This window comes from Emys orbicularis, chromosome 21 (genome assembly GCF_028017835.1).
Source record: "Emys orbicularis isolate rEmyOrb1 chromosome 21, rEmyOrb1.hap1, whole genome shotgun sequence".
NCBI classification, from domain to species: domain Eukaryota; kingdom Metazoa; phylum Chordata; order Testudines; family Emydidae; genus Emys; species Emys orbicularis.
Window position 1 is genome coordinate 878,750 of NC_088703.1, and position 27,659 is coordinate 906,408.

Here is a 27,659-nt window from a genome sequence, read left to right on the forward strand (position 1 = left end):
CCCATCCCTCCACCCCATCCCCATCCCCCAGGCCCTGTCCCCCCGCCCTGTCCCCCTGCCCATCCCCCAGGCCCCGCGCCCTGTCCCCCCACCCCACCCCAGCCCCCGTGCCGGCCTTACCTCCTCGGCCACGGGGCTTCTGTTGAGCACTAGGGTCTTGCCCAGCTCCACGCAGGCCGCGATGCTCTGGCTCCGGGCTTCGATCTCGCTCTTCAGACCCTGGTGATAGTTCATCAGCACCTCCACCGAGGACACGTCCCTGGGGGGAGATGGGGCAGGCCTGGCTATGGGGGAGGAGCGGGGCCGGGCGGAGGGGCCCCCAGAGCGGCCGCGTGGGCTCCAGGGCCCCGACCCTGCCCTCAGATCCATGCCAGGGGACCCTCCAGCCAGCCCCGTCCCCAGCAGGTCCCCAGGCCTGGACAAACCTCCTCTCTTCCTCAGGCACCCAGAGGGGAGAGTCCAGAGCCCGGGTTCTCTGCCCCCTTCCTGCCCCCAGGAGCTCTGCCACGGCATCCAGGGCGGGTCCTGCACAGGGCGGCCACTCATCGGACGGGACGGGGCATGGGGAGGTGAGGAGCCCGCGCCGGTGACAGTGAGAGGGCTGTCTGGCTGCTGCAGGGCAGAGGGATGGGAGGAGGGATGGAGCGAGGGAGGGAGGGATGGAGGGATGCTGCAGGACAGAGGGATGGAGCGAGGGAGGGAGGGATGGAAGGATGCTGCAGGACAGAGGGATGGAGCGAGGGATGGATGGATGGAGGGATGCTGCAGGACAGAGGGATGGAGCGAGGGAGGGAGGGATGGAAGGATGCTGCAGGACAGAGGGATGGAGCGAGGGAGGGAGGGATGCTGCAGGACAGAGGGATGGAGCGAGGGAGGGAGGGATGGAAGGATGCTGCAGGACAGAGGGATGGAGCGAGGGAGGGAGGGATGGAGGGATGCTGCAGGACAGAGGGATGGAGCGAGGGAGGGAGGGAGGGATGCTGCAGGACAGAGGGATGGAGCGAGGGAGGGAGGGATGGAGGGATGCTGCAGGACAGAGGGATGGAGCGAGGGAGGGATGGATGGAGGGATGCTGCAGGGCAGAGGGATGGAAGGAGGGATGGAGCGAGGGATGGAGGGACACTGTAGGACAGAGGGATGGAGCGAGGGATGGATGGATGGAGGGATGCTGCAGGACAGAGGGATGGAGCGAGGGAGGGATGGATGGAGGGATGCTGCAGGACAGAGGGATGGAGCGAGGGAGGGAGGGATGGAAGGATGCTGCAGGACAGAGGGATGGAGCGAGGGAGGGAGGGATGGAGGGATGCTGCAGGACAGAGGGATGGAGCGAGGGAGGGAGGGATGCTGCAGGACAGAGGGATGGGAGGAGGGATGGAGCGAGGGATGGAGGGACACTGTAGGACAGAGGGATGGAGCGAGGGATGGATGGATGGAGGGATGCTGCAGGACAGAGGGATCGAGCGAGGGAGGGAGGGATGGAAGGATGCTGCAGGACAGAGGGATGGAGCGAGGGAGGGAGGGAGGGAGGGATGCTGCAGGACAGAGGGATGGATGGAGCGACGGATGGATGGACGGAGCGATGCTGCAGAAGGCCAAGGCCTGGGCTGCACCGAGCCATCTGAGGCTCCCAAGGCCAAGCCCCGCTGGCCCCGGTACCTGGGCTTCTCGCCAGTACCGATCTGGCAGCTGACGCCGTCCATCCAGGAGATGAGGTCGCGCACCATGCTGGTGAAGCGCATCTTGTCCGTGGTGGTGGTGATCTGCAGCCGGCACGCCTCGCATGAGCCCAGCAGCTCCTTCCACGCCCGCAGCACATCCTGCTCCTTGGTGGCGATGGCATCGGCGTTCTCCCCGGCGTACACTGTCCGCAGCTGGGCCGCCCCCTCCTGCAGCTGCCGCACCTGCTGGGGAACGGGGGCTGAGCGGAGCGGCCCTGGGGCTGGGCCCTGGGCACGAGGATCACTGCACCTGGCACTGCAATGAAGCTGCTTCTGGGGTGGGGCGCGGGGGCTAGTTATACAGGCCCCGTGGCCGGGGGCTGAGATGCCTCCCCTCTCGGGTGGGGCACGGGGGCTGAGATGTGTCCCCTCTGGGGTGGGGCGCGGGGGCTAGTTATACAGGCCCCGTGGCCGGGGGCTGAGATGCCTCCCCTCTCGGGTGGGGCGCGGGGGCTGAGATGTGTCCCCTCTGGCGTGGGGCTGGTTACCCCCCAAAGCCCCCTCACCTGGCTCACCAGCACCTGCACGTCGTGCTCGAAGGAGCTGAGCACCCGCTGCAGGGCCCCGGCGGAGCTGCGGGACTCGTGGGCCGCCACCTCCGGCAGCCGCTGCTTCTTCTCCTCGATCTGGGCCAGCAGGTCCTTGCAGTCGCTGAAGAACTTGTGCAGCTCGTGGGAGGCAGCCAGCATCTGGGCCCGCGTCTCCATCAGCTCCAGCAGGTCGGCCCAGGCCTCGTTCACCCCGTCCTTCCACTCCGCGATGGTGGCCGCGTCCACGTGCCCGTAGTCGATCAGCTCATCCACCATTTGGTTCACGGCCGAGAGCCGCTCGTTCCCCACGCTGCCCGTCTCGCTGGCGAATGCCGTGAACTTCTCCTGCAGTAGCTGGGGGGGGGGGTGGGGGTGGTGAGCACACGAGACACAGACCGTAGCACGGAGCATGGGCCATGGCACAGGAAGCAGCCCCTGGCCGGGGGAGGTGGAGAACAGCACGTGGCACAGAGACCGTGGGACGGGTACGAGGCGCGGCACAGACACAGCACCCAGCCGGGCACAGGGAACCCGGCCCAGGGGGCATGGGGCACAGTCAGCCCAGTCTGGGGGGCGTGTGCCCTGGGGGCGCGTGTGCCCTGGGGGCATTGGGGGGCGTGTGCCCTGGGGCCGCAGGGGGGCGTGAGCCCTGGGGGCACAGGGGTGTGTGTGTGCCCTGGGGGCATTGGGGGGCGTGTGCCCTGGGGGCACAGGGGTGTGTGTGCCCTGGGGGCACTGGGGCAGGGGCGTGTGCCCTGGGGGCGCTGGGGCAGGGGCGTGTGCCCTGGGGGCGCAGAGGGGCATGAGCCCTGGGGGCGCTGGGCAGGGCCCAAGGCGCAGCGCGGATCCGACCGAGCCGTCCCCAGCGCCCGTCCGCGGGCGCCTCGCTCACCGTGACGTGCTCGAAGTCCTGGCCCAGCTCCGGCGACCCGGCCACCACCTCCTTCTCGGCGATCCAGTGCTCCAGGTCGTCCACCTCGCGGCTGAGCTGGTAGAGCCAGTACTGCTGCTCCAGCCCAGCCTTGCGCTCCTCCACCAGGTCCTTCAGAGACACGTAGAGCCGGTCAGCCTGAGACTGCCGCCTACTTATCTGTTCGCTGGGCAAGGACACACCCTGGTCAGTGCAGAGAACCGCGCCCGGCGGGCCGGGGGACGGGGGCGGGGCGGGGCAGGCGCCCACCTACCTGTCGGGGTGGCCCAGCTCCAGCAGGGCGCGGCACTGGCGGGACAGCTGGGCGATGGTCTCCTCGTAGTTCTCAATGCTTTGCTCCAGAAGCAGGTGCTTCTTCAGCAGCTGCAGGGTGCTCTGCTCGTCCTGGGGCGGGGAAGGCAACTGGTGTTAGCGGCGGGAGCCGAGCCCAGGGCCTGTCCACCGTGCCAGGGCACTGCCAGCCCCCGGCTCCCGCTCCTGGGGCGCCAAACAGCCCAGGGGAGACAGGGCCGGCTCTGGCTTTCTGGCCGCCCCGTGGGGAGCGGGGAGAGAGAGAAGGGGGGTGGCCAGGGCTTCAGCGGGGCGCTGCCACGCGGCCCCTCCCGCCACCTGCCGGGAGGGCTCCGCGCCGCTCCGGTCGGCGGGGAGGGAAGGACGCGGGCTGCCCTGCCGGGCTTGCTGCAGGGCACTCCCCTTCTCCACGCCGCTGCCCCCTACAGGGCGGCCGGAGCGGAACAACAAAAAACAAAACAAAAAAGCAGCCGTGCCGCCCTAGGATTGGGCGGAATGCCGCCTCCTACAAGCTGCCGCCCCAAGCACCAGCTTGCTCGGCTGGTGCCTGGAGCCGGCCCTGAGAGGAGAGCACCCCGTGCTGAGCCCCCCATCCTGCTCCCTGCCCCACAGCTCCCCCTAGCACCGCCCTGGGTCCAGCCCTGCCTGCCAGGGGAGAGCGCCCCCTGATGAGCCCCCTGCCCCACAGCGCCCCCTGCTGGCCCCGCCCTGCCCCCTAGCGCCGCCCTGGGTCCAGCCCTGCCTGCCAGGGGAGAGCGCCCCCTGCTGAGCCCCCTGCCCCACAGCGCCCCCTGCTGGCCCCGCCCTGCCCCCTAGCGCCGCCCTGGGGCCAGCCCTGCCTGCCAGGGGAGAGCGCCCCCTGCTGAGCCCCCTGCCCCACAGCGCCCCCTGCTGGCCCCGCCCTGCCCCCTAGCGCCGCCCTGGGGCCAGCCCTGCCTGCCAGGGGACAGCACCCCCTGCTGCCCCCGCCCCGTCCCAGCACAGCCCCCGGCACCGCCCTCACCTTGCCCTTCTCCTCGTTCATCAGCAGCAGCTCCTGCTCGCCGAGCCAGGCCTCCACCTCGCCCACGTCGAAGTAATACTGCTCCACCTGGTAGGTGGCGTCCAGCAGGTGCTGGCGCTGCTCCGTCTGCTCCCCCAGCGCCCCCCACAGCTCCCGCAGCTTCTCCAGCAGCAGCCGCACCCCGTCCACCTCGGGGCTCTTGATGGAGGCGAGGGCGCCCGCCCGCTCCAGCACCTCGTCCACCCGGGGCTGGTGCACCTGCAGCTCACGCCGCAGGTTCTGGTGGGGGGTGTGGGGGGCAGGGTTAGCAGTGCCCAGTCACACATACGGGGGGGCAGGGTTCTCGGCAGCACGGGGCTCTGCCAGCCGGGGCCCCCCAGCACACTGCAGACAGGGACTGGGCCCTGTAACCGCCCCCAGCAAGGGGGGTCAGTCCCCAAGACACAGAGAAGGGCAGGGGCTGGATCCCCCCAATGTCACACTGAGCCGGACACAGAACCCAGGAGTCCTGGCTCCCAGCCCCCCCTGCTCTAGCCACCAGCCCCCACTCCCCTCCCAGAGCTGGGAGAGAACCCAGGAGTCCTGGCTCCCAGCCCCCCCTGCTCTAACCACCAGCCCCCACTCCCCTCCCAGAGCCGGGGAGAGAACCCAGGAGTCCTGGCTCCCAGCCCCCCCGCTCTAACCCACTAGCCCCCACTCCCCTCCCAGAGCTGGGAGAGAACCCAGGAGTCCTGGCTCCCAGCACCCCTGCTCTAACCACCAGCCCCCACTCCCCTCCCAGAGCCGGGGAGAGAACCCAGGAGTCCTGGCTCCCAGCCCCCCCGCTCTAACCCACTAGCCCCCACTCCCCTCCCAGAGCTGGGAGAGAACCCAGGAGTCCAGCCTCCCCTGCTCTAACCACTAACCCCCACTCCCCTCCCAGATCCAGGCACAGAACCCAGGTGTCCTGCTCCCAGCTGGCCCCCACCCTCTAACCACCAGCCCCCACTCCCCTCCCAGAGCCGGGAAGAGAACCCAGGAGTCCTGGTTCCCAGCTGGCCCCCACCCTCTAACCACCAGCCCCCACTCCCCTCCCAGAGCCGGGGAGAGAACCCAGGCGTCCGGGTGAGGACCAAGCCTACCTGGTTCTTCTTGATGAAGCGCTGCACGGCCTGCAGATTGCTCCCGTGATCTCGCAAGGTGGCGAGCGGCAGCCGGTCCTGGACCCAGCTCTGGAGGGAGACGGGACAGAGCAGAGGAGCCGTGGCATGAAAACCGAGGGCTGGGCCCAGGCCGGGGCACAGTGTGAATACAGCAAACGCGAGGGAACGGCAGCGCCTGGATCACCCCTGGGCACCAGAACCCGCCTACCCGCCTGGTGTGAATCGGGGTCACTCCACTGGAGTCACTTGGGCCACATTGTAGTAGTAGGATTTATTGTTTGTATTCTGTATAATTTAGAATGAAGGATAAAGAATTTTTCATCCAATGAAGTGGGTTCTAGCCCGCGAAAGCTTATGCCCAAATAAAGGTGTTAGTTTCTAAGGTGCCCCAAGGATCCTCGTTGTCTGTAAAGAAGAAGCAGATAAGACTGTAGCATGTATTCAGTGTATTGCTGTAGGATATGATTTGATTGTATTCTGCCGGCCACCCTGACTGGACAGCAGGAAGGAACGACCCTGGGTCCTTAGAAAAAACGCATCAGCCAGGCTGCCTGTGTCTGAACTGACGTTAAGGCAGGAACAGACCAGAACAGTCCTTATGGCTGATTCTGGTCCCCTTTGGTTTGAGGAGAAGTTTTCATTAGTGTTTGCTAGAAGGTCTTGTTTCTTATCTGCATTGCAAACGAAGTTGTGTAATGTTCTTTTGTAATCCCTTTAGTAACCATAGAACCCTTTCGAAAATGGACTCCTGTCTGAAATCCTCTGGACAATTGTTGGGGTGAGGAAAGGACGTGTGCATGGTTAAAGCCATCCCAAATGTCCAGATGGGCAAGAAGTGAGAGATTTGGAGAGACATCAGGAAACAATCAGAAAACATCCATTGTAGCTGATGCTAAACGAGTTAGCAGCATCGACAACCTCAGAGGTGAGGCAAACACCCCCGAAGGCGAGACAACAAAGAAGAAAACCCCAAGATTAACCCCACGTAAGGACCAATGATCCCAGAATGACATTGCAAAATCCATAGACAAACGTGGGAATTTACATGCCTAAAGCTGGGGTGTTTTGCCACAAGACTCTGGTTCCGTCCTGCAAAGCCTAGATTGACGTGTGTGTGTGCGTGTGCGTGTGTGTGTAAAGGCATGTGCTAACTGTTGTATTTTCAATAAACGCGGCATATTGCCTTCTCCCCAGAAAAAGATCCCATGTGCTTCTTATAAGCATAACAAGATTCCCCCCCCCGCCCCCCCGGTGTCAATCGGTGTCACTCCACTGGAGTCCCTGGGGCCAGATCCCCCCCCCGTGTCAATCGGTGTCACTCCACTGGAGTCCCCGGGGCCAGCCCCCCAGCTGGTGCAAATCCATGGCGCTCCACTGATCTCCGAATGCACCACTGCCCGGCCCCACAGGGCCCCACCTCGCAGGTGTGGGGCCGCTCTGATGCCCACTCCATCCCTGGACTTTCCGGCGACTGGGGCTTTAACCGGGTCCCTGCCTGCTGGGAGCCACCGGTCAGCTCCTGGAACTGGGGAAGGGGATGGGAAGCTGCCCCCCCCTCCCCCGCCCGCGCAATCCCCCATCCCCGACTTACGATCTCGTCCTCCAGGTCATGGCAGACCTGATGTACCTCCTTGGAAGCCAGCAGGATCCTCCTCCTCTCTTTCAGGGGCTCGATGAGGCGGACAATCCGCGTCCCCACTGCGTTCTGCTTCTCGTCCACTGCCTCCTTGCTGGCCGGCTCCAGGGGCAGGGAGGCCAGCTGCTCCTGGAGCTGCCCGGCCTCTTTGTACCACTCCTCCATCTGCGACTCCATCGTCTGCGAGAGAGAGAGACAGCGGAGGGGTGAGGGCCGGGGGCGTCCTGTCCCCTCGCGGGGCCGAGCATCGTGGGGGAGCAGCAAGACCAGGCGCTGGAGGGAGGCACGGGCCGGGCGCGGCGCAGGACGGCCAATGCTCACACGGGGCCCTTCTCATCTCGACCTTTACGAGCCTGGTTCTTGCTGGAGAATGGGACTTGACTCCCAGCCCGCCCCGGCCCTGCCCGGGACAGTAACTGGAGACAGGAGCCCCCGCGAGGGGCACTTTGACCCACAGCTGGCGCGTCAGGCCATGTCGCTGCACCGGAGCCAGCGGGAGCAGATCCCCGGCCCGTAGCGCCAGGGGGCCCGGCTCCCAGCTGCTCATCCCCCCGCGGGGTCCTTCGCACCGGCGCACGGTGGGCGTGAAAGGCTTCCCCTCTGGTCTGGTGGTGTTTTCCACCCGCCCTGCACTGGCGTGACCGGAAAGGGGGCAGGCAGCGGCGGGTGGGACCCATGGAGCTGAGCTAATTTGCACCCGCTCGGGATCTGGCCCCTCCGCTCCGGCCGGCCCCGGTGAAATCGCGTCACGGTGCTGTCTTCACGGAGGGGCAGCAGGAAGGGACCCGGCCCGGGGCTGTTCCCACTTCCCCGCGCAGTCCCCTTTTCGCCCTCGGCCCGTAGGAGGCTGCTCTCGAGCCCCGAGCCCGCCTCGGGGGCGGCGTGGGTCTCCCCGGGCGGCGGCTGGAGAAGAGCCACCTGGGACTCATTTCCAGTGTCTCCGTGGGTAAGGAGAAGAGACGATCTCTCTGGTCTGCAGATCGCTGGGCCTGCGAAGGTCCCCTCGCCGCGCCCCGGGGCCAGGGCCCTCGGCAGCTGGGGGGGGGGGCAGCTTCAAAACCCATCCACCCATCAAAACAAAACAGAAAAGAAAAATGCTCCGACCTCCAAGTAACCCTCCCCCCGTACACTACCGGGGGACGGGCAGGGCTCAGCGAAGGTTTGAAAGTTACAAACGCCAAAGCCCCTTTCCACATACTGCCCCCCCCCGGCCCCGATTCCCACAGCCTGACCCCCCTGCAGCACGTCGGCCTGCCGCAGAGCGGGGCCTGGAATCGCTCGGGGCCCCCGGGTCCAGGCCAGGGACACCGAGTTAGTTCCACGTGGGCGGCTGCACCTGGCTGGCAGCGCTCGGGCCGGGAGGACGCAGGGCTAACCCGAGCAGGGAGTGAATCTCAAACCTGGGATTACTGGCCTTGGCGACTGACCATGGCCGCCGCTGGGCCCCAGGTTCTGGGGGCTCCAAGGCCCCGATTCAGCAGAGCGTTTAGGCACGTGCTTCGCTTTCAGAAGCACATGGGACGGGGCGGAGTCCCATTGGCTGCCTCGGGCCGGGCCCCAGCCTGGCTTCCCAGCACAACGGGCTGAATCCAAAGGGCTGCCCCAGTGCCCCCCTCACTGGGGTTATCCACCAGCAGCGCCGTGCTGGCAATCTGCTCCGAGCAGCCTGGCCTCGACGACGGGTTGGCTCCCGACACCGGCAGCCAGACCAGGCCTCACAGGGTGTGAACGTGACTGGGAATCGGGGCCAGGCCCCTCCCGGCAGCTCCAGGGACCGGCACCGCGGCTGCAGAAACAGCTTGGCCAATGGCAAACACAGAGTCTTGGCTCCCAGTCCCCTGCTCTAACCACCAGCCCCCACTCCCTCCCCTCCCAGAGCCGGGGAGAGAACCCAGGAGTCCTGGCTCCCAGCCCCCCCTGCTCTCACCACTAGACCCCACTCCCCTCCCAGAGCTGGGAGAGAACCCAGGTGTCCTGGCTCCCAGCCCCTTGCTCTAACCACTAGCCCCCACTCCCCTCCCAGAGCCGGGGAGAGAACCCAGGAGTCCTGGCTCCCAGCCCCTTGCTCTAACCACTAGCCCCCACTCCCCTCCCAGAGCCAGGAGAGAACCCAGGAGTCCGGACACCCAGCCCCCCCTCCATGCAGCATACCCACGTGCTGGGCTTGGTGTCACCGCCCAGCCCTACCTGGAGTTTCTTCAGCTGGTTGTTGACGGTGGCCAGGCTGGCGCCAGCATCCACAGCCTGCAGCTGCCCCTCCATGTTCACCAGCCTCTTGTCCAGGTCCGCGTAGCACTGCACCAGCTGCTCCGCCTTGCTGGCCTCCAGGAGGTGCTGGGCCCTGGCCTGTGACGTGCTCTCGAGCTCCCCCCAGCACTGCCGGATCTCCTCCAGCTGCTTCTTCACCGAGCCGGCCAGCTCCGGCTTCTCCTCAAGGAGCTGCTGGCCTTCCTGTGCGGGCAGAGGGCAGGGTCAGCGCCAGGCGTGCCCGCGGCTGAAAGCCAGGCCTGGTGCCAAGGCCCAGCCTGGGCCCCCGCGGCTCTGCGCGGGCTGGGATCCGGGCCCCAGTGAGGTTGGCGGGGCAGGATTTCACCCCCTCGTGCCCAGAACCCCCAGCGGCGCCTGACGCCGGCCTGCGCCTGTCCTAGCTTTAGCAATGCAGGTACCGGCCTGTCCCCCCCACCAGAACCCGGCCTGGCCCCTGCAGCAGGGAACTGGGATGTTGCACCCCATAATGCTTCATAGAAACCTGCTAATGAGTGTGAATATGAAGTAACTGGAATATGCTTCATGCAAAAGGTCTCTTGTAAGGTATCATTACAAAGTTTATAATCTACTGAGTGTGGTCATCCTATTTGTATAAATGTACCACTCTTGTATCTGAAACTAGGAATATGAAATATAACTCTGGAGTCCTATTGTGATTATGCAAAGTGTGGGCCATTAATGGTGGTTTGGAACCTTGATGGCTCCCATTGACTAGGACAATTGACTGTAGGTGGCTGTGTTTACCTGTAAGTCTTCCTGTATACGTGTGTGCTGGCAAGTGGGCAATGAAGTCTTACAGTGACATGTGATCATGTCACCGGAACTGGAATCCATCTTTAACCTGGTGCTTTTCCATTGAGAAGGAGGGGGTGGGAACCCAGAGAGGGACAAAGGATTCCCGCCCTGTGCCAAAGCTATAAAAGGGGATGGAACAGAACAAAGGGGGCCAGTCATAAGAAATCCCCGAGTTACCACCTGATCTGGAAGAAGGACTGTACCAGGGGAAAGGATTGGGCCCAGACTAGGAAGGAGTCTAGCCTGTGAAAGTTTATTGGAACATCTCTGAGGGTGAGATTTACCTGCATTTAGTTTCCTACTGTATTAGATTCATAGATTCTAGGACTGGAAGGGACCTCAAGAGGTCATCGAGTCCAGTCCCCTGCCCTCATGGCAGGACCAAATACTGTCTAGACCATCCCTGATAGACATTTATCTAACCCACTCTTAAATATCTCCAGAGATGGAGATTCGACAACCTCCCTAGGCAATTTATTCCAGTGTTTAACCACCCTGACAGTTAGGAACTTTTTCCTAATGTCCAACCTAGACCTCCCTTGCTGCAGTTTAAGCCCATTGCTTCTTGTTCTATCCTCAGAGGCTAAGGTGAACAAGTTTTCTCCCTCCTCCTTATGACACCCTTTTAGATACCTGAAAACTGCTATCATGTCCCCTCTCAGTCTTCTCTTATCCAAACTAAACAAACCCAATTCTTTCAGCCTTCCTTCATAGGTCATGTTCTCAAGACCTTTAATCATTCTTGTTGCTCTTCTCTGGACCCTCTCCAATTTCTCCACTTCTTTCTTGAAATGCGGTGCCCAGAACTGGACACAATACTCCAGCTGAGGCATAACCAGAGCAGAGTAAAGCGGAAGAATGACTTCTCGTGTCTTGCTCACAACACACCTGTTAATACATCCCAGAATCATGTTTGCTTTTTTTGCAACAGCATCACACTGTTGACTCATATTTAGCTTGTGGTCCACTATAACCCCTAGATCCCTTTCTGCCGTACTCCTTCCTAGACAGTCTCTTCCCATTCTGTATGTGTGAAACTGATTGTTCCTAAGTGGAGCACTTTGCATTTGTCTTTGTTAAACTTCATCCTGTTTACCTCAGACCATTTCTCCAATTTGTCCAGATCATTTTGAATTATGACCCTATCCTCCAAAGCAGTTGCAATCCCTCCCAGTTTGGTATCATCCGCAAACTTAATAAGCGTACTTTCTATGCCAATATCTAAGTTGTTAATGAAGATATTGAACAGAGCCGGTCCCAAGACAGACCCCTGCGGACTTAGACTTGCGTGTTTTTGTTTTATTTTGCTGGTAATTCACTTTGTTCTGCCTGTTATTACTTGGAACCACTTAAATCCTAATTTTTATACTTAATACAATCACTTTTTGCTGATTAATTAACCCAGAGCAAGTATTAATACCTGGGGGAGCAAGCAGCTGTGCGTATCTCGCTATCAGTGTTATAGAGGGTGGACAATATATGAGTTTACCCTGTATAAGCTTTATACAGAGTAAAACGGATTCACTTGGGGGTTGGATCCCGTCAGGAGCTGGGTGTCTGGGTGCTGGAGACAGGAGCACTTCTTAAGCTGTTTTCATTTAAGTCTGGAGCTTTGGGGGCATGGACCAGACCTGGGTCTGTGTTGCAGCAGGCTGGCGTGTCTGGCTCGACCAGGCCGAGTTCCGGAGCCCCCGGCTGGCAGGGAAACGGGCTCAGAGGCAGCTTCAGGTAGTGGCAGCTCCCAAGGGGTCTCTGTGACCGAACTCGTCACAGTGATCTTAGTCCCCATCAGTGTATCAGTGTATCACAGTAGTGCCCAGAGAAATCAGCTGAGATCCGGGCCCCGTCCTGCCAGGCGCTGCCCAGACCCCCACTGAGATCCGGGCCCCGTCCTGCCAGGCGCTGCCCAGACCCCCACTGAGATCAGGGCCCCGTCGGGCCTGGGGGGCACATGGCTCCACGGGACACGGCTCCACACACACACACGCAGCTGGGGGGGGGGACACGGCTCCCCCCACACACACACAGCTGGGGGGGACACGGCTCCCCACACACACGCAGCTGGGGGGGACACGGCTCCCCACACACACACGCAGCTGGGGGGGACACGGCTCCACACACACACAGCTGGGGGGGGGACACGGCTCCACACACACACGCAGCTGGGGGGGGGACACTGCTCCACACACACACGCAGCTGGGGGGACGACACGGCTCCCCACACACACATGTAGCTGGGGGGGAACAGGGCTCCACACACAGCTGGGGGGGGGGAGACAAGGCTCCACACACACACATGCAGCTGGGGGGGACACGGCTCCACACACACACACAGCTGGGGGGGGACAGGGCTCCACACACACATGCAGCTGGGGGAGATCAGGGCTCCACACACACACAGCAGGGGGGGGACACTGCTCCACACACACACAACAGGGGGTACACGGTTCCCACACACACACAGCTGGCGGGGACACACGGCTCCCAAACACACGCGGCTGGGGGGGGGACACGGCTCCACACACACGCAGATGGGGGTACACGGTTCCCACACACACACAGCCGGGGGGGACACACGGCTCCCACACACACGCAGCTGGGGGGGGGGACACGGCTCCACACACACACACACACCTGGGGGGGGGGGACACGGCTACACACACACACACACACACACACACACACACACACACACACACTTTAAAAGCAGCCTCATGAGCTAGGAAGAATGTGTGACTCCATCGCGCCTGTTCGGGAAGGTTTCTCCGCCCCCACCCCCCCCCCCCCCGCGCTCCCCATCCCCCCCCCCCCCCGCCCTGGCAGGGCTCCCAGGCACCAAAGGAGGTCGGTGGAGGACACAGGCCCGGCCACACGGGCAGGGTCACTTTGCAGCGCTGCTCCATCGGTCGCACCCCTGGTGCAAACCCCCCAGGCCCAGCCCGTGCTCCAGGCAGCACCCAGAGCCCGCGCGCTCAGCAGGGGCTTAGGGGAGGTGGTTCCCCTTTCCGGGGGCGGGGGACACATTGGGGCAGCAGGCCCGACCCCTGCGTCTCCCTGGCTCTGGGCAGTGCTGGGGGGGCTCAGACCCCGTCCCCCGTCTGTGGGCACCACAGGCTCAGTTCTGCAGTGCGAGCTCGTCTGATCCCCACCCCCGAGAGAGGGGTCGCCGGGTCCCCCCCCGCCCCGCAGGGCACGCGGTGGTTCTGACCGAGCGCGAAGCCAGGCCTGGGCCGTGCAGGAGAGCACCGGGCGGCGCGTGATCCGGGCGGGCTGGTCCTTTGGATCGCCGGGCATTCAGTGCACACACGGTGCCACCCTGGGCTCTGGCCAGCTGCTCCGGCTTCACCGGCGCCTGCTGACGAACTGCTCCAAACGACAGGCAATACTTCCACCCGCTGTGGCCCCCGGGGCGTGCGCGGCTTTGAAGGACACTTTAACCTCAGGGGTTTTATTGAGGTGTGTGTGGGGGGGTCCCCCCCGGGGGGGTCCCCCCCCCGGTCCAGAGACGCAGGGCCCAAGTCTGCTCCCGTTGGTGCAGCTCCCTGGAATCACTCCAGCTTTACACCCGGCGAGCCATGGCAGCACCCGGGGGGCTCGAGGCCCCCGGCTTGGGGCCCCCGGCAGTGCCGCCCCGTGTGCCCACACCTGCAGGCCCGGGTCCTCCCGTGACAGCCCCCCGAGAGAGCAGGGGGAGCCCCATCCCCTCCCCCTCTCTGCAGAGCACACAGAAGGGACCATGCGGACGCCTGCAAGCCGGTGGCAGAGATGCCAGGCTGCCTAGGACAGAGACACGTCCCCCCCAGCTGGCCCGGCCGGGCGAGACGGGCGCCAATGCTGTGAACGGCAGGCGGCAGGACCGGGCCTGTTCTTCTAGGGACCCCCCGACCTTCCACCCCAGAGGGCACAAGGCAAGGTCCGGCCACGGTGCCAGGCCGGGCCCCGGGCAGAGCCTGCCCCAGGGATGGATTGGGGGGTGGGTCAGAAAGCAGCTCCCTTGGGGGAGTTGGAGGGGAGCCCAGGGGGGCGGGATAGGGGAGCTGGGGGGGCAAACCTGGGGGAGTTGGGGGGGTGAACCCTGGGGGGGGCAGGATGGGGAGCTGGGGGCAGGATGGGGAGGTGGGGGATCCCTGGGGGGGAGGAAGGGGAGTTGGGGGGGGATGGGGGGATCCCTGGGCAGGATTGGGAGTTGGGGGGATCCCTGGGGGGAGGATGGGGAGTTGGAGGGATTCCGGGGGGGGGGAGGATGGGGAGATGGGGGGCGGGAGGGGGGGGATCCCAGGGGGGGAGGATGGGGAGTTGGAGGGATGCTGGGGGGGCGTGATGGGGAGTTGGGGGGGATCACGGGGGGGAGGATGGGGAATTGGGGGGATCCCGGGGGGGAGTTGGGGGCGGGATGGGGGGGTCCCGAGTGGGAGGATGGGGAGATGGGGGGGATCCGGGGGGGGAGGATGGGGAGTTGGAGGGATCCCGGCGGGGGAGGGGAGTTGGGGGGGATCCCGGGGGGGGTAAGGGGCGAAGGCACCAACCCCCCCGTCTCACCTGCTCGATCTTGTGCAGCCACTCGCGGTTCTGCGCCAGCTGGGCCCGGAACTCCTGGTGCCGCTGCCAGCGCGCCTGGGGCTTGGCCGCCTGGTCCCCGGCCATGAGCCGCTTCTCCCTCATCCAGCCGGCGAGCTGCGGGCACAGAGCGGGGCTGAGCCGGGTCCCGCACCGCACCGCCCCGCAGCCCCGCACCGCTCGGCCCCGCTGCCGCAGCGACCCGCGCCGCGTCCTCCCCGCGCGTCATGGGGCCGGGCGGTGCGGGGGAGGGGGCGGGGGAGAGACTCCCAGCTCCGGGGGGGGCCGGTCCCGGGGCCACGTGAGAACAGAGACAGGCAGAGGAGTAGGGGCGGGGGCGGGCAGAGGGGTAGCTATGGGGATGGGCAGAGCGACAGACAGGCAGAGGTGTAGGTGTGAGGACGGACAGAGGGGTAGCTATGGGGATGGGGGGAGGGGTAGGGGTGGGGACGGACGGAGGGACAGACAGGCAGAGGTGTAGGTGTGAGGACGGACAGAGGGGTAGCTCTGGGGATGGGCGGAGGGACAGACAGGCAGAGGTGTAGGTGCAGGGACGGACAGAGGGGTAGCTATGGGGATGGACGGAGGACAGGCAGAGGGGTAGGTGTGAGGACGGACAGACGGGTAGCTATGGGGATGGGTGGAGGGATAGACAGGCAGAGGTGTAGGTGCGGGGACGGACAGAGGGGTAGCTCTGGGGATGGGCGGAGGGATAGACAGGCAGAGGTGTAGGTGCAGGGACGGACAGAGGGGTAGCTATGGGGATGGGGGGAGGGGTAGGTGTGGGGACGGACGGAGGGACAGACAGGCAGAGGGGAAGCTTTGGGGACAATTCTGGACACCCCAGGATCTGGATTCACCTCCCTTTGGTGCCCCGAGGGGCTGTGGTGGGGGGTCAGGCCCCCGGGTGCGACCCAGCATTGACCCCCGGAGCAGGACTTTCTCTGGGCCCTGCCAATGGCTCCCCCAGGTATTGCAAACAAATGGAACTGAAACACCCCAGCCCCCTCCTGCCACCGACCCCGAGAGATCCAGCCACACAGGGCAGCTGGGGAGAGCCAGGGAGAGAACCCAGGAGTCCTGGCTCCCAGCCCCCTGCTCTAACCACTAGACCCCCCTCCCCAGAGTCCTGGCTCCCAGCGCCCCTCCAGCATCCTGGCATGAGGGCTGCATGCGGCCCAGGCTGCAGGGGCCCATGTCCCAGCGATGGCTCCGTCCCCGGGCTGCAAGCCGCCCCCCCCCACTCCCCGGCACTCGCAGCCTGTGCTGCCCCCCTCCAACGGGCGCTGCGATAACGAACCCGGGTCACTGCGGCTGGATCTGCCTGCGTCGGTGCCGCCCACCCTGGAGATTCGCGGCTTCCCAGGGCCGAAGGGCCTGTTGGGATCCGTCCCTGGGCCCGGAGCCGCGTTCGGAGCATTTCCAGTCGGGCAGGGCTGGAGGATCCCGCCCAGTTAGTGATACCCTGCTGCCCCGTCCCGCATTTCACCCCACTGGCCTGTCCCCGAGCCAGCAGCGTGGGCACGGCTGAGCCGACCCCTGGCACACGCGGTGCCGCTCAAACCTGGCCTCAGCTGCTGGTTGCTCTCGGGACCCGTCCCCGGCGGGTGGAGCTGGCCGCAGGAGGGGGTGGCCGGGGCGCCTGGCTGGCTGACACCCGCGGAGGGGCTGGCCCACAAAGCCGTGGGGCAAATCCCGAGTCCCTGCCCTGGGGCCAAGAGTGGGCCAGATTCTCAGCTGGAGTAAACTGGCCCAATTCTATTTACATCAAAGCAGCTACGCTGGTTTACACCAGCTGGGTACCTGGCCCAGTGACTCCACAGCCCCATTGTTATTCCAGCCCTCCCCAGCTCTGCTGGTGCCCCTCACGCCCGACCCGCAGCCCCTGCTAGCCCAGCCCTGGGCTCCCTCCGCCCAGCTCTGCCGGTGCCCCTCACTCCCGACCCGCAGCCCCTGCCAGCCCAGCCCTGCCGGTGCCCCTCACTCCCGACCCGCAGCCCCTGCTAGCCCAGCCCTGGGCTCCCTCCGCCCAGCTCTGCCGGTGCCCCTCACTCCCGACCCGCAGCCCCTGCCAGCCCAGCCCTGCCGGTGCCCCTCACTCCCGACCCGCAGCCCCTGCTAGCCCAGCCCTGGGCTCCCTCCGCCCAGCTCTGCCGGTGCCCCTCACTCCTGACCCACAGCCCCCTGCCAGCCCAGCCCTGTCCCCCCCAGCCCTGCCAGTGCCCCTCATTCCCGACCCACAGCCCCTGCTACCCCAGCCCTGGACTCCCCGCCCCCCAAAGCTCTGCCAATGCGCCTCCATCCCAACCCACACTCACGTGCTCTGTGGGCAGCCCTGAGCTAAGGGCCCCTCGTCAATGCCCAGCTGTGCCCAGGGCTGGCTCAGGCCCCGAACCGCCCGCGAGCATCGGTGCCAGCTCGGAGAAAGGGGGCAGATTGCGGAGCGCTATTGGCTGGGCCTGTCCCTCTCGCCCCAGCACAATTCATCACCATAGCGCCCGCGCTGCCTGGAAACACGTGCCAGCTGCCCTAATTAGAGGCAGGCGCTGGGTGGGGGCAGGGCTTGCCACGCAAATGAGGCAGGAACCTGAATACATTTAGCTACTGAAATAATCAGCGGCTGGGGCTGAATTCGGCTCTGGGATGCATGGGGCTCCCCTTCTGCCTGACAGCAGCCGCCGTCCTCCCTCCCCACATACGCCCCCCTGGCTGCCACGGGCAGCCCCTCGCTAGCTCTGTGTCCTGCCCCTCGGCGCCCCTCCCCGCAGAACTGGGTGTGCCCCCCAGCTGCAGCCTGCGTGGCCCGGCGGTGCCCGGGGCATTGGCCATCCCGCTGGTCCCCACGAGGAGACAGACGAGGGCTGAGCTGCCATGTATCCAGCCCAGCACCGCGAAGGCTCAGTCCGTGCCCCGAGGCCGGCGCTTGTGGGCACAGCTGTGGGGGGGGGGAGACTTGGCTAGACTCTATTTCCCAACGGGGATTCCCAGCTCCCTGCCCCGGTTCCCACCCTGATGTTCCCACCAGCCTCGGCCCCCCCGGAGCGTTCGCCTCCTCCACGGGCCCCCTAGCACTGCGGGGCTGGCAGCGCCCTGGCCGGACGAGGGAGCCCAAAGCCGGCTTGCAGGGAGAGGTTTGGAGACCGGGAGTCAAACTCCCCCCATGCACCCCCCCGACTTCAGACAGTGCTGAGCCCCCCCTCCGAAAACCGGGCCCCCCAGTGCCGGGGCCCTCTGGAGCCAGGGGGCTCCCTGCTCCTTCCCGGAAAGCCAAGGGGCCCCCAGGAAACGCCAGCAGCAGGTGGGGAGCCGGGTGCGGAGGGCCTGCCGGCTGCAAGATGTCACGTCAGCCACCGCACGGGGCCGGGCCTGGCTCCGTCCGTACCTCCTGACAGTTCTGCAAGAAACGCTGCAGATCCAAGTGATCGTTCAGCTGCTGCATCCACTCCTGGGCCAGCTGGAAGTTCTGGTGGCTCCTGCAGAAAGGAAAGGCGCCGGCTCGGTTCCCTGCCGCGGAACCGCGTGGTTAACGCTGCTCAGCCCCTTGCCGGCGCTTCCAGCCAGGGCGATCCCGGGAGCAGAGGTGGAAACAGCCTGCAGGAGACCTGACCTTCAAACGGCTCCTGTCTCCAAACGCGCCCGGCTGTCATTGCATTTTGGGAGTATTGAGAGACACAGATCAGGCCCAGACCCCGGCCGAGATCGGGGCCCCGTCATGCCGGGCGCCGCCCAGACCCCGGCCGATATCGGGGCCCCGTCGGGCCGGGCGCTGCACAGACCCCGGCCGAGATCGGGGCCCCGTCATGCCGGGCGCCGCACAGACCCCGGCCGAGATCGGGGCCCCGTCATGCCGGGCGCTGCACAGACCCCGGCCGAGATCGGGGCCCCGTCGGGCCGGGCGCTGCACAGACCCCGGCCGAGATCGGGGCCCCGTCATGCCGGGCGCTGCACAGACCCCGGCCGAGATCGGGGCCCCGTCGGGCCGGGCGCTGCACAGACCCCGGCCGAGATCGGGGCCCCGTCATGCCGGGCGCCGCCCAGACCCCGGCCGAGATCGGGGCCCCGTCGGGCCGGGCGCTGCACAGACCCCGGCCGAGATCAGGGCCCCGTCGCACCGGGCGCTGCACAGACCCCGACCGAGATCAGGGCCCCGTCGCGCCGGGCGCTGCACAGACCCCGGCCGAGATCAGGGCCCCGTCATGCCGGGCGCTGCCCAGACCCCGGCCGAGATCGGGGCCCCGTCATGCCGGGCACTGCCCAGACCCCGGCCGAGATTGGGGCCCTGTCGCGCCGGGCGCCGCACAGACCCCGGCCGAGATTGGGGCCCCGTCATGCCGGGCGCCGCCCAGACCCCGGCCGAGATCGGGGCCCCGTCATTCCGGGCGCCGCCCAGACCCCGGCCGAGATCAGGGCCCCGTCATGCCGGGCGCTGCACAGACCCCGGCCGAGATCAGGGCCCCGTCATGCCAGGCGCTGCCCAGATAGAACAAGAGACCGTCCCTGCCCCAAATTGCTCCCAGTCTGAACAGACAACGGGGAAACCGCCCTGCGGCCAGACACAGCCAAGAAGCCAAGCAGGACCCCAGGGTGGGTGTTTGCTCCAGGCTGGGGAGGGAGGGTGGCCCAGGCGATGGGATCCAGGACCAGCTCTGCAGGGCTCGGAGCAGTCCTGAGAGGGGCCTGGGATGGTCCTACATCTCCAGGGACGGGCTTTGCCACGAGTCCCGGGGCCTTTCCTCGGAGCTCCGGGAGCTGCCGCGGCTCCGGCTGTGCTGTCTCCAGACACTTTTGGGGGGGGCGAACCCAAGCTCCCCGCCTACCCCCGGGACACGGGGAGCGGCTGGGGATGGGAGGCCCTGAAGAAGGAAGCTCCCAGCCCCTGGCAGGCTCAGCCCTCCTGCAGGGCGGGAAGAAACGGGGCAAAGCACCTGGCGAGGACTCTGGAGAATTCCCCACAATCATCCGAGCGGGCGGAGACGGGCTCTGGCCTGTCTGTGCAGCACCGGGGACCCTCCGAGCTGCCTCAGCACGGACCAGCCCCATCGAAAGCCTTAGGGACGGAATCGCTGGGCCCCACACCTGCCAGCGTCGCGTCGTTCCCGCAGCCACAGCTTCCGGGCCAGCCGGGACCACAATCGCCCAGGCTGGGCCACCGTACCCGGCCCAGAGACAAACCAACCGGGCCAGCTCGTACCCAGCGCCTGCCACTGGGCTCGCCAGGCGCCGGACAGAGGGTGGACTTCTGACCCCATTGACCAGCTGGGCAAACGGAGCGACCCTGGTCAGCTGGTGCCTGGGCAGAGCTGACTCCCAGCCAGCGCCGGTCCACTGGGCCCCGCATCCAGCCAGTGCCGGCCCTGAACTGAGTGACACAAGCCTCACCAGCTACTTGTTTAGGGCGTAATTCCTGCAAATGAGGCCAAACCGCCTGGTTTTGACGCCTCTCCTGGCAGGCGATTCCGGGGTTCGGGCGCCCATGAGGCGGGCAGTGAACTCGGCTGGAACGAGCGGGGAAGACGACCGATGCCCAGGCCGAGGTGGGTGCAATTAACCCAGTGCCTCGTTACTCGTTACAAACCCACCCCGCAAAGGCGGCTCTAGCCGGGGGGCGCAGATCAACATCCTGACGATGTCACTGCAAAGGGTGGCAGGAGATTAGCTGGAGGGGCCCCCGGCCGGCAGAGACGCGGGGTGACAGCTGCCGACCCAGCCTGCCGCACGGAGGGGAGAGGAGCACTTCACTGGCTCTGTTGTGGGCTTCAGTTCACTCTCTCCCCAAACTAGTGCCCTCCGGAGCCCAGGGCCTTTCGTCTCCCCAGCATCCCACACACGCAGGAACCGGCTCCCGGATCCACACGGGCGTCTCTACGCCCATCACCGCAGCCTCTGGGCGCCTCCCAGCCCCTAAGGGACGTCTCCTCCCTGCGCCTGTGCGGCACTGCTCTGCCCATTGCCCGGGGCAGGCCCCAAACCCCTCAGGGAGCTGGGCCCACGGGGCTTCTGGGAGCCTGTGGGGGATTGGAGTCCCAGCCCTGGTGTGTGTGGGGGGCGGGGGCTGAGCGGCGGGGGGGGGGGGGAATCCCGCAGAAGCAGCCCCCGGCCGGGGAAGCTGGGGCCCGGCTGGAGGGGACGGCCCGGTGGCTCGGGCTGGGAAGGGGACCGCGCCAGGCGCTGCGCAGGGCCTACTTGTCTCTGAGCGCCGCCATCTCCTCCTGGGCGCGCTCGCTGTAGGGGCTGCCCTGACGCACCAGGCTCTCCCCGGCCCGCAGGGCCAGCGTCGTCTTCGGCACGCTCAGCTCCATGGTGGTTATGAAATCCTTGTGCTTCTTGATGGCCTTCTCCGCCGCCTCCATCGTGGTGGGCAGCTCCGCGTGGGCCAGGGTGGATGCCTGGGGGGGAGCGGGAGGGCCGGGGTTAACACTCAGCCCTTGGGCAGCCTGCAAACCTCCCCCCGACCTCGCACTCCCCCCACCGGCCCCCTGTGGTGGGGGGAAACTGAGGCACGGAGGGGGAAGCCACGTGCCTGGGGTCACACAGCAGGTCATAGGCTAAAGCTGGGAAGAGAATACAGGAGTCCTGGCTCCCAGCCCCCTGCTCTAACCACAAGTCCCCACCCACTCCGCAAGCCAGGGATAGAAAATCCCTCCCCCTCTTTCCTTCTCTGCCGGCCCCACTCCCAGGCAGCTGCGCTCAGAGGCGCCTGGCAGCCGTCGCTCTGCGTCGGCGTCAGCAGCTGCGCCAAATGCCAGTTCCCACGCTGCCAGCCTGAGCAGGGGAGCAGAGCCGCTCACCCCGGGCTCGGGCCTGGCTCCAAGCCTGTGGGCCTTGGGTCAAGCCCCTTGTGCTGGGCCCCGCAGGGGGGCCAGAGACGGGGAACCCCCAGAGACCAGCGCGAATCCCCGAGCCTCGATCCCGGCTGCAGCGCCGCCCCGGAAGAGCCTCTCCCTCTCCGCAGGGATCCCTCTGGCCTCTTGCAGCCAGGTCCGCTGGAGCCAGCCCTGCAGACTCTGGAGCAGAGCTTCCTCCCAGGAACCATCTGCTCCTGACTGGCTCAGTTAGGGCCTCCTCTTCCCCCCAGCTTCTGGGGGAGGGGGGGAGCTGGCTGACGGCCGGGGGTGCAGGACGCACAAAGCACTTACGCAGCCCCCCGGCCGTCAACGGGACTTGTTCACAGGCTCAGAGTTGTGCACTTGTGTGACGTTATTGATATAATCTGGGACCATATAGATCATTGTTGCAACCAAGGTCCTGTAGTGGCACCCAAATCTTGTATAAAGGGGGTCAAATGGGGTGTCTAAGACAAGGTTATGGTTTACTGGTTATGATTATGCTGTCTATATGTGTGTATCAGTTTTGTAGTTGAAGTTAAGAATATTGGCTCTATACTGTCTGTATTTCAAACTTATGCTATGCTGCTGGGTGACATCCCAGACAAACTGGTGTTAGCTCTGCCTAGCCTGCTTGATGGCCCATTAAGGACCATCAGCTATACAATGGACCCATTGAGAGAAGGCAAATATGCCTTGTGACTCAGCAAAGTATGCAGGAACTTGCCCATGTGACTCCAGACTCCATTTTGCTGTAATTTTCCACAGTAAGAACAAAGAGGTGTTCTTACACCTGGAAAAGACTATATAAGGCTGATGCCTCATCTCCATTGGGTCTTCAATCCTGCTTCATACCTCTGGAGGGACTTTGCTACAAGTTGAAGCTTTGAACAAAGGACTGAGGACCCATCCCAGCGGGGGATGTATTCCAGAGACTTGATTTGAACCTGCAGTTTATTCTATCGCTGCTGCAAGCCTGAACCAAGAACTTTGCCATTACTGTATGTAATTGATTCCACTTAACCAATTCTAACTCTCATCTCTATCTTTTTCCTTTTATGAATAAACCTTTAGAGTTTAGATTCTAAAGGATTGGCAACAGCGAGATTTGTGGGTAAGATCTGATTTGTATATTGACCTGGGTCTGGGGCTTGGTCCTTTGGGATCAGGAGAACCTTTTTCTTTAACTGGGGTCTTGGTTTTCATAACCATTTGTCCCCATAACGAGTGGCACTGGTGGTGATACTGGGAAACTGGAGTGTCTAAGGAGATTGCTTGTGAGACTTGCGGTTAGCCAGTGGGGTGAGACCAAAGTCCTCTTAGTCTGGCTGGTTTGGTTTGCCTTAGAGGTGGAAAAACCCCCAGCCTTGGGCTGTAACTGCCCTGTTTGAGCAATTTGTCCTGAGTTGGCACTCTCCGTCGGGTCCCGCCAGAACCGCATTGTCACAACCTGTTTCAGGGGAGTCAGGAGACCTGGGTTGCCACTGACCTGCTGGCTGACCCTGGGCAAGTCCTTTCCCTCTCTGGGCCTCAGTTTCCCCTCCCACTCCTGGCCTGTTTAGACTGGGAGCTCTTTAGGACAATGCATGTCTCTCACTCTGTCTGGGCAGCGCCCGGCGCGATGGGGCCCTGATCTTGGTTGTAGCCTCTAGGTGCTCCCATAATGCACACCAAACTCGCACGTGTTTTCCTGAACCGGGTCCTCACGACCGGCCCTGACTCCCCAGATCCTGGGCTGCCCGTTGCTGCTCTGACAGTGTTGAACCCCTAGATTAGCCATTCCTCCCCCGGAGCCCGGGCTCCATTTCCTGCTGTCCTGGCTACGCTGGGCTGGGCGGAAGGTCCTGCGGCAGGGAAGGGGGGCGGGGGGGAACAGGGCTCCCCACCACGCTCTGATTTCGGGCACTAAGTGGCCGGTTTGATGCTCCGTGTCCCAGCTCAACAACCGGCCGAGAAATCATCCGCTCGCACCCAGCTACTGCGGCTTCCGGCCTCTCACTGGCACCGGCGCGAGGGATTGGGCTTTAGAGCCCATCTGGGAACCCGGGAAGCGAATCGTCCGTCCCAGATGCCAAGCAGCAATGGATCACGAGTGAACAGCAACGAATTAGCAATTCATCTTTAGGAATAACTAGCACTTTGATAAGTACTGTTTTCTATGTAATGCCATTTGCTAGCTAATGGTATTTGTTAAGTATTAATTACTCATTGGTATTTGATAATTTGCTAGTAAATTTATTGCTAATTACCAAACGCTAAGGAATAGTGAGCAATATCTAGCATATACCAATTAATAATTATCAAATGGCAAAAATTATTAGCAGTTAATAATGTCAAAATGCAATAATTATCAAATACCATTTAATTATTAGCAATGAATACTTAGATACCAAATAGTTTGCAAAGATCAATAAATTAACAATTAATATTTAGAAATAGCCAAGTACCAAAAATCAATAATTAGCAATTCATTCTTAACAGATACTAATAGTTAGCAAAGACAATACATGAGCAACTGATATGTAGTAATAACTAGCCAATCAGATATCAATGAATAATTAGCAAATACTTAATACTGATTAATAGTAAAGCTCAATAAGTAACTTAGCTAACGGCAATAACTGCAAATTAATTCTTAGCCAATGGCAATTAATACGTAACAAATAATTACCAAATATTAATAACCTTGCAGGATTAGCAATAATTGGCCAATCATCTCAATTAATAACAAGCCATTGATACTTAACAAATGCCATTCATCGTTCACAGATATAACTAGAAATTCGTACTTGGCACTAGCAATGAATTAGCCATAATCCTGCAGTGCCCCCGGTGACCCTGCCGAGCCGGCCGTGTGCGAGGAGCGGCCCCGCCCGTTACCTGGTTGTGGAGACACGCCTCGGCCTGCTGCACGTCCCTCAGGAAAAGGTGGAAGATGTGCGCCTGGACCAGCGCCTCCCGCCGGCTCTCCCACATCTGCAGCAGCTTGTTCCAGCCCACGTCCAGCTTCTGCAGCCACTGCTGGAGCGAGAGGCAGGGCACGTCGGCTTCCTCCAGGGCCAGCAGGTCGCTGGCCGCCTGGATCTTGGTGTAGTCCTCCTCGTAGCGGTCGATTTCCTCCTTGAGGGCCGCGTGCTGGCTCAGCAGCCGCTCTGCCCCCGCCAGGTTGCTGGGCAGCTCTTCTGAGGCCACGGCCGCCTGAGTCTTCACCAGCCAGGTCAGGAAGTTGTCCAGGTCCTGGATGAACTGCTGCAGCCGGCTGGCCACGGAGAGCGAGTCCTCGCAGCCCTGCAGGGTCCTCTTCAAGGCCTCCCACTCCTCGCTGATCTCCTCAAAGTGCAGCAGGACGGTCAGCGCCTGGGCCGGGTGGGCGGTGGCCAAGGCTTCGCCCTCCTGCTGCAGCTCCAGGAGCTTGGGCTCCAGCACCACCAGGGCAGCCTCCATGGTGGAGAGCTTGCGCTGCAAGGCCAGGACGCCACCCAGGTCGCCGCTGCTGTACTGGCTGGCCTCCACGGCGCGGCGCTTCTCCCGGATCTGCGCCTTGATCTCGGTGCACTCCAGCAGGTAGTTCTGGATCGTCAGGACGGAGCTGAGATGGTCCTTCCTCTGCTCCACCAGCTCCACCACCCGGTTCCACCTGGGCTCGCCAGACACAGAGAGAAGCCCATCAGCGGCTCGGGCACGGCCATAGGCCCTTCCCCGAAAGCCAGAGACACTCGGCTCGCCTTCCAAACAACCCCCCCAGAGCCAAGGCCGGTTCTTCCCCGACCGCTGGGGAGAAAAGCTGGGAAAGGCTAAAACACCAGGCGGCAAACGAAACCCAACAGGAATTCATCTAAAAACAATACATCCCATGATACGCAAGCCAATCTGCTGACTTTGTCCAGCCTGACCCACTAGCTTTGCTTGCTGGGGGCTTGCAGAGATGCAGGCCCGGCGGGCGGGACCAAAGCCCCTCGGAGAAGGCATAGCTCTCGCCTGTGACCTGGGAGACCCAGGGGCAAGTCCCTGCTGGGCTCCAGGCACCCTGGGGCCCAGATGCTTAGTCTGAGGAGCTGGGCTGTAGTGCCGTGGTGTGGCTGACGGGAAAGCGGAGCTAATCCACCTCCCGAGAGAGGAGCTGTGTCACAGGAGAAGCCCTTCCAGCTACACGGTGCTGGACAGCCCGGGCTTCGGTCGGCGTAACCGCCTGGCTCGGGGGCGGGGGGCGAGTGAGGGTGTCACACCGACGGAAGTGTGTAGTGCAGGGCTGTGACGAACTGGGACTGTTCTTACTGTGGGCTTTGAATGCTGACGGGAGTATGGCTAGGATAGTCTGCATTGGGGGATGGGAGACTGACCGACGGAGAGTACCTGAGCATGTAACATGAGAACCCAGGAAGGGGTTAGAGGCCAGGTGACACCTTTGCCAGGGAAACTGAACAAAAGCTGTGGGAGGGGTCGCTGAAGGCAGAGTTTCAGGAGCTGGCTGGGAGGCAGACAGGGCTCTGACCTCGCAAGGGGGCTGGGGTGCCCTGGGACCCCAACATGGACCTAACTGAGGGGGGTCCTGTTGTCTGTGCCTGCAAGACCTGTCTTGGACTGTGTTCCTGTCGTCTAAATAAACCTTCTGCTTTACTGGCTGGCTGAGAGTCACGGTGAATCGCAGGAAGCCAGGGGTGCAGGGCCTTGTGTCCCCCCACACTCCGTGACAAGGGCACCATTCTCCGTGCTCGGCAATTTCTGCCAATCAGCCCCCTCAAGAGCCCCAAACCACAGAGGAGCAGTGGTCTCACGTTGCAGTGGGGGAGGTTTAGGTTGGATATTAGGAAAAACTGTTTCACTAGGAGGGTGGTGAAGCACTGGAATGGGTTACCTAGGGAGGTGGTGGAATCTCCTTCCTTAGAGGTTTTTAAGGAGCCAGGAGTGGGCAGGGGTGTGACGAAGTGGGGGATTTTCATGCAGCGGGGGTGGGACTCAGTGTCCCTGGTGTTACTGGTTTAACGAGGGAGGGGAGAGGGAGTTTGTTGTTACAGAGGACCGGAGAAGGAACTTGGGACCCCAGCCGATGGCCTGGAGGATGGATACCCCAGCGACGGTGACCTGGCAACCCGGAGACCTAGCGCAGGAGTCGCAGCCGGTTCTGGCCAGTGGGAGGACAATGGGCTACGGGGAGAGGACCCCGGTGACCTGACCAGCCGGTTCCAGCCCGAGGGGGCCAGAGGAGGGCTGAGAGGAGAGGAGGCCCAGTGACCTGGTTTACAACCCTGTTTCCCTGGAGAGAAGACAATGGACAGAGGCGGGGCTTGGGCGGGGGTATCAGATGCCCAGCTGGGAAGCAGGGGGGCTCGGGGCTGGAGAGGGGGAGCAGGCAGAGTCCACCGGGATGCAGGGAGATTGAGATGTGCTGGGCTGAGGGAGGCCAGGCCTGAGGGTCAGAGAGTTTCCTGTGCTGGGTTCAACTCTCAATAAACCCTCCTGTGTTACGCTGGCTGAGAGTCACTCCAGTCTAGAGAACAGGGTTGCATCAACCCCTTCCGGGGATGGAGACCCCAGGGGTCCAGAGCGAATGGACTCCCTGAGGGGGCCCACGGCAAAGACAGACGTGCTGAGGCTCAGAGAGGTGCGGCTCCAGGAGGTGGAGGGGCCTGACCCCAGGAGAGAGTGGACCCCCGAGAAGGGCTGTCGCACTGAAAGGGGCACTCCCCACGGACTGCACGGGGCCAAGAGTGGGCACGAGCTGTGAGTCCATGACAAGGGGTTGCAGTGAGACCGGGCAGCAGCAGCTCCTGGGTACGTTCCAAAGCGGAATTGTGCCGTCGGCAGAGGCGCCGGTCCTGGGAGCGCAGCGGTTCTGCCAGCGTTTCCTCTCCCACTTAGCGCTGCTGGTGTGAACCCCAAAGCAGGCCCCACTTCTGGGGGGGAGCGGTTCCCGACACTGCTGGGACCCAGCCGCACGGCCCCGGCGAGTCCCATGGAGAAGGA

The 27,659-nt window shown here is 63.6% G+C and overlaps 1 protein-coding gene across 1 annotated transcript in view; it reads right to left on the reverse strand.

Annotated features, from left to right (window-relative positions):
* The window catches only part of SPTBN4 (spectrin beta, non-erythrocytic 4), a 50,923-nt gene that overhangs the window by 7,172 nt on the left and 16,092 nt on the right, over positions 1-27,659 (reverse strand). Inside the window, exons 15-27 of the mRNA XM_065420992.1 lie at positions 24,576-25,332; positions 21,055-21,257; positions 18,254-18,344; positions 14,854-14,988; positions 9,439-9,702; positions 7,207-7,431; positions 5,595-5,684; positions 4,474-4,752; positions 3,433-3,563; positions 3,141-3,345; positions 2,225-2,602; positions 1,657-1,901; positions 121-259 (exon numbers count right to left, since the gene is read on the reverse strand). Of these exons, the coding sequence (XP_065277064.1) occupies positions 121-259; positions 1,657-1,901; positions 2,225-2,602; positions 3,141-3,345; positions 3,433-3,563; positions 4,474-4,752; positions 5,595-5,684; positions 7,207-7,431; positions 9,439-9,702; positions 14,854-14,988; positions 18,254-18,344; positions 21,055-21,257; positions 24,576-25,332 (3,142 nt within the window). The remainder of the gene's footprint in view (positions 1-120; positions 260-1,656; positions 1,902-2,224; positions 2,603-3,140; positions 3,346-3,432; positions 3,564-4,473; positions 4,753-5,594; positions 5,685-7,206; positions 7,432-9,438; positions 9,703-14,853; positions 14,989-18,253; positions 18,345-21,054; positions 21,258-24,575; positions 25,333-27,659) is intronic.